Raw genomic sequence first — 5700 nt, forward strand, 5'->3', positions numbered from 1 at the left:
TTCTGGGAAATTCTTCAGTGAGCCCGCCCCTTGCAAGGCTGCCGCAGTAAAATTGGGCGCGCCTGCGCAGTCACGCTCCCTTTTTGTTGGAAGGTAAGGGCTAGCATGGCGCGTGCTTCTCTCCGCAGTAAAAAATAAAAAAATAAAAACTTTTCACCGTTTAGCGAGGCAGCTTTGTAAGGCAGACTTGTTGAGTTGAGTTTAGGGAAGAACGGAGTAAGCCAGAGAGTTTAAGAAGTGGGTAATTTGTGCGCGACGCGGCTGCACGGCGGCAGGGTGTGGGTTCGTGTTTTAATTTCTCTCCCTCTCTCCTGGCTGCCCGAGATGAAAAGGAAAGGCATGGGGCCTGGTGCGCGCTCGATGCACTTTTCACATTTATCTTCCCAAATGCGTGCTAAAGTAACTGATCTGCCTCGGAAAAGCTGCTTCGTGAGAGTTTTCAATGTATACGTCTTCGTTCTTATGGGAGTTGTATCGCCTTTATAAACAGACAAGTGTTTGTTTATGGATTTTGTCTAGAGCAAATGAAAGAAAGCAGGAGGGGGTTCTTTTATCTCCTCCGTGTGTTATATTGCGCGACTTTCTTTCCCCCCGTATCTCGACCGTTAATACGGATACATCGCACTTCATTTGTTTTTACTTTACTTTTCTTTCAGTATTCTGACAATTTTAACACGATTTATGGGGAGTGCGGGGTGAGGTATGTAAAGCCATTTTTGAATGAAGGCATCGGTTTAAATGATTTTAAAGAGTTTTGTACTTGATGCCAATCCATGATGTATTTGTCACTTTCTGCGGAATCGCGGTTGATTGAATGAAATCGGGGCATTTGGGAAGGACGGGCTCTGGCCTACTCGCGTGGAAACGAAGTTTGCGGGGCTCGGGTTGTTTGGTGCGCGGATCTCGCGTGTATTCTCCTGGGCTGGACTGTTGCGCGGTCCGCGTATTTCTCGGCGTGTTCGACGGGCCTCCTCTTGAATAGCCGGAGCACCATGATGCTGCAGGTTAGCAGCTCGCAGTTGAAGCCTGTTTCCGCTTCCCGATCAAAGCTCAGGCCAAACACAGACACGTGGACAGGGCGTGGGATAGCGGCTGGAAAGTAATCGTGGGGGATGCTGTTAATCGAACAATATTATATAGTGTCTCTGGGATAATGACGTTCTGCAGATCTTTAGAGGTTTCTGATTGGTTTTTTTTTTTTTTTTTTAAGTACTTGGCAAATCGTGATCAATGTACGCCCAATTGACCCCCCCCTGCCTTGTATGCTTTGAAAGTTTCGGTAATGGATTCAGACGAATGAAGTAGTCTGGCAATTGTTTTGCGGGTTGTCCCTGTCCTTGTTCATCTGAAATGCTAATCGTGATGGGATTTTGAATTAAATTGTAGTGTTAAATGTGGTTGGCTAGTGGCGAGTGACCCGTGCAGATGTTGTGAAAGGTTATGATGAAAGTGTTGATAAACATTACAGCGCAATAACCTAACTTACTTTGCCGAATTAAACCTACAGGCATTCAAACTTATTGCATTTTTTTTGTCAGTCTGTCTTCAGTCAGGCCTTTCAAATCGTATGTTACTGCATTGCACCTGTTATGTTCTCTAATTCTGACCAATGTATTTGTAATGTTACTGGTTTAACTGTTCATTTTCTTGGTTAATGTAACTTTCATTTGACTACCAAATTATTTTCACTAATGTGTATCTGTTTTGCGAAAGTTGCCAATGATGCAGGCATCAACAAGACTTGTTCATTGTAAATTTACTTGTAATGACTACAGCATTAAAAAAAAAAAGTAGTTTTGAAGGTTTAATGAGTTGGGTCTTTTTCTGCAGTACCCCTAGAATCAATCCACCATGGCAGACCCTGATATTGATTTCACCAGTGGAGATGCTGGGGCTTCCACCACCATCCCCATGCAATGCAGTGCTCTGCGCAAGAACGGGTTTGTGGTGCTGAAAGGACGTCCATGCAAGATTGTTGAAATGTCAACTTCCAAGACTGGCAAGCACGGCCACGCCAAGGTAATGTGATGTTTTTTTGTCATAGCTATATCATTAATCGAATCTCAATCCAAAAGGTGAATTAAACATCAGCCATGTAGTTCAATACAAAATGTTTCCTGCACTAAATGTTTCTACCCTTTGTGTGGGCAGGTTCACATGATTGGGATTGACATTTTCACTGGTAAGAAGTATGAAGATATCTGCCCTTCCACCCACAACATGGATGTCCCTAACATCAAGAGAAATGACTTCCAGGTGAGCTAGTCTTATAGTTTTAAGCATATTTCATGTAGGTACCCCATTAAGTCCTTGACTCTTCATTTGACATTGCCATGGCTATAAAATTGTTGTTTCCAGGGTTAGCTTTACCTTTATGCTGTCCAATGGAGTTCACTTTGCTTCCCTTGCAATAATCAACCCTTTTAAAGTGTTCCATTTGTGCTCTACGAACTTAATTTGTAAGGTTAATGTTAAAATGCTGTATAGCCTGTAAAAAAAATCCCATAGGGCTTGTGGGTTTTCCATCCTCGGACATCTCTTTTTGTAAGGTCACACACACACTTCTCAAATTTTGTGTTGATAAATCAACCAAATCAAGGTTTACTTTTTTGGTACTACTAGAACATGATTAGTTTCATCTAAGCAGTGTGCACCAGTTAGTCAAGGTTCTTGGAGCTTGCAATTTTCTTGTGTACCTTGGACTCGTACTCTGGCTTCATGCATTTATAGTTGAACAGCTTGCATTTGTCTAGATCTTAAGTCATTTTATTACTTGATTTGATTTATTTTTTTACTGGTACATGTGCCAAACTACCCATAGATCTAATGTCAATCAAATGCATGCTGACTGCTGAGAATACTTGTCTGTTTTGTTTTTGTCATGTATGCATTAAATCTGATGTATGGTAGTGTAGCACTGTCTCTTACACTCCAACTACATGCTCATTTATTTTTTTACCCAGCTGATTGGCATTACAGATGGTTTCCTTTCCCTGCTGATGGACAATGGGGAAGTCCGTGAGGATCTCAGACTGCCAGATGGTGATCTGGGCAAAGAAATTGAAAGCAAATATGAAGCTGGTGAAGAGATGCTGGTAAGCTGGAATTGTTGCACTTCTGAGTTGACCTGTCCTCATGGTTGAATTCTTGTGCATTTTGTACTATTGTGTGTGTACTGTTAAGGTTCCATCAGTTTAACATGCTTCTTAAAGTGAATGATTTTAATTCCTCAAATCCTTCCCCACAACCTCCACTCAAACCTATGTGATAATTATGGAGTATGCTTTGTAGTTCTTGCCATTGAAAGCTTAGTCACTTATAAGTGATGGTTGTCTTGTACCTGGTAGTACCTATTTTAATGTCAAATTTCTTATACTAAATACATCTACTTGATTTGTAATTTGACAGGATAAGTTTCAAATTCATAATTCTCTGCCTATGAAATATATGCTAGACAAACCATTTTGGTTATTTAAATAAATCAAACTCATAGCATTTTAACTTCCAAACCTGTAAATCCACAGGATTTTTACAAATGAAGTCTAAATGTCTTCAATTCTTACACTAAGATCTGAAATAAATCCCTACAAGTATAAAAGGGGGAAGGTGGTACCTTTTCAACTGGATAGACAATCATTTATTGGTTGTTGCACTGAGCTCATCAGCAGATGTAATTGTAATTACATGTAGAAATGTAATTTGGGAGACCCACTAGTAGGAATCTTGCAATTTAAAAGCAGATTGTAATATACCAGTCATTATAGTTACTCCTTGCTCAGTTTATGCTGTAATCTTGAAATGGTTTTATGCAATTGTTAATTTAAACTGCTTGTTTTAGTATGTCTATTGCTTTTGTTCAGCTTGTAATTGATAAATAGATGATGAAAAGCATTAAACATTCATGTTTTTCTCCCCCACACCACCAGATCTCAGTGCTTTCAGCCATGGGAGAGGAGTCTGCAGTTGCCATCAAGCCCATGACCAAGTAAATAGGAAGAGACTGGCTGCTCAGGCTGAGACCTACCACAAATCTTAAATTTTGGTTCTAATTGTCACCAAAGCTATGGCCTTCACAAACAACCTCAATTTCTTTTTTCTTTTTTTTTTTTTTTTCCCAAAACCGTGCTGGACTTTTACAACTGTCTTGTAGGCTGATTGGCATTCTGCCAAATCACTGAGGTTTTGTTTTTTGCCTTTTTAATTGAGTTCTTGCCTTCAAGATGTCAGTCTTACCACTTACATTCCTAAATGTTTAAATTGATGGGATCCAATTTTGAAACCTAAACAGTATTTTTTTTTATTATTTGGTGTTCATCCCTCCCCACCCCCCAGGAGATATGCATTTTGGTTTATATATTTTATTTTAACTGACAAGGTGCCCAGATTTATTTTTCTTCCCCTGGAGGCCATATGGTAATCAACATATTGAGTGTTGATGCCACCTCCTGTTGGTGCAGAGATGTTAATGCCCTGGAACTGATGCAGCTGGAATTGCTGATTATCGGTAGTTAGCACTTAAGAGCAGGCCTTGGGTACAACCAAACATTTTTACACCCTAGAAAACAAACTTCAGTGATTTTTTTTTTGTTTTGTTTTTTTTTTGTTTTGTTTTCCTAAATGCCAGTCTGCCTTAAAAACTTGCAGCCAAGTAAGACCTGGTGGCCATGTGCAATTATTACCTCTGTACAAAAAGCCAACTTTGTTGGCTGTCATTGGCATCCTTAATAAAACCGTGTCAAAGCCTGTACATGTCTCAGCTAGATAGGCTTTCTGAATGTTGTGCTGACGCCATGTGGCGTGCTTAAGAGGGACTCAACCTGGGGGAGGGGCATTTAAAGTTACAGAAATTTTCACTCGAGGCCTTTGTCACCAGACTGGAGTAAAAAATAAAAAATAAAAAAAAATAGAAAAACTTTTCAGTTGCTTATTTCTTTTATTGTATTTATCATGCAGTGAAATTAAAATGAGTCAAGAACTCTTCCCCCCTGCAGCTTGTGTTCTTTTTTATTTTCTTTCTTTCCTCTAGTAAGCATGTTGGCTCTCATTCCATTTTTGATTTGCATGCATTATCAAGACCAAGTCTGTACATTAATCGCATGTCAGAATCAGGACTTTAATCATTAAAGAAAACTCCTGAGGTGCATGTGACCCAAGAGTGTTAGTTGAGGTGAAAAATGCTAATGTAATTGCAGCTATTTTTCCCTCTCCAGTGTAATCAAAGTGCATCAGCCAAGCTGTTTGGAAAAAACTTGTGTGGGGGGGGGATCTCTCAAGGTATTTGATCATTTGGAGCCCTCCCATTAAGAGTTAAAATCTATATCAAGGCTGAGAATTATTGTCACTATCTACTGTTGGCTGTGATGTCCTGCCATTTCCCACAGATGTCAATTGTTATTGTGCAGCAGGATGGCTTTTGAGGCACCGCAACTTTGAAATGCTTTTTGTGAGCCAGGTTTTACTTGTGAATCAAGTTGGGTGTTTTTTTGTTTTCTCATCAGATTCAGCTTAATGGCTATCGGACATGCTCTTATTTGAATTTGAATGCTCTTGTCCTTTGTTTTAACTTCCATCCTGGTGAGAAATGAATGGCTCTGTCTTTGGCCTTTTTAACAAAATCCCAGTGACCTGTGGCCCTGTAGCAAAATGCTTCTTTAACTCATTTCCTTTTTAACTGATATAGCCACTTAATGTCTTGAGCTT

The 5700-nt window shown here is 39.8% G+C and overlaps 1 protein-coding gene across 1 annotated transcript; it reads left to right on the forward strand.

The window, feature by feature from the left end:
* On the forward strand, window positions 1-4915 carry eif5a (eukaryotic translation initiation factor 5A). Its single transcript, XM_066708928.1, has 5 exons — window positions 1-93; window positions 1831-2019; window positions 2152-2256; window positions 2964-3095; window positions 3927-4915. The coding sequence occupies exons 2-5, from the start codon at window positions 1852-1854 to the stop codon at window positions 3987-3989; spliced, it is 468 nt and encodes a 155-aa protein (XP_066565025.1). The 5' UTR covers window positions 1-93; window positions 1831-1851; the 3' UTR covers window positions 3990-4915.
* The last annotated feature ends 785 nt before the right edge of the window (window positions 4916-5700 follow it).

This window comes from Amia ocellicauda, chromosome 7 (genome assembly GCF_036373705.1).
Source record: "Amia ocellicauda isolate fAmiCal2 chromosome 7, fAmiCal2.hap1, whole genome shotgun sequence".
NCBI classification, from domain to species: domain Eukaryota; kingdom Metazoa; phylum Chordata; class Actinopteri; order Amiiformes; family Amiidae; genus Amia; species Amia ocellicauda.

Bases quoted from the DNA above. Each gene is read 5' to 3' on its own strand.
- eif5a (XM_066708928.1), top strand. From the start codon at position 1,852: ATGGCAGACCCTGATATTGATTTCACCAGTGGAGATGCTGGGGCTTCC. The intron at 2,020-2,151 runs GTAATGTGATGT...TTGTGTGGGCAG, and splicing joins GCAAGCACGGCCACGCCAAG to GTTCACATGATTGGGATTGA. The intron at 2,257-2,963 runs GTGAGCTAGTCT...TTTTTTACCCAG, and splicing joins TCAAGAGAAATGACTTCCAG to CTGATTGGCATTACAGATGG.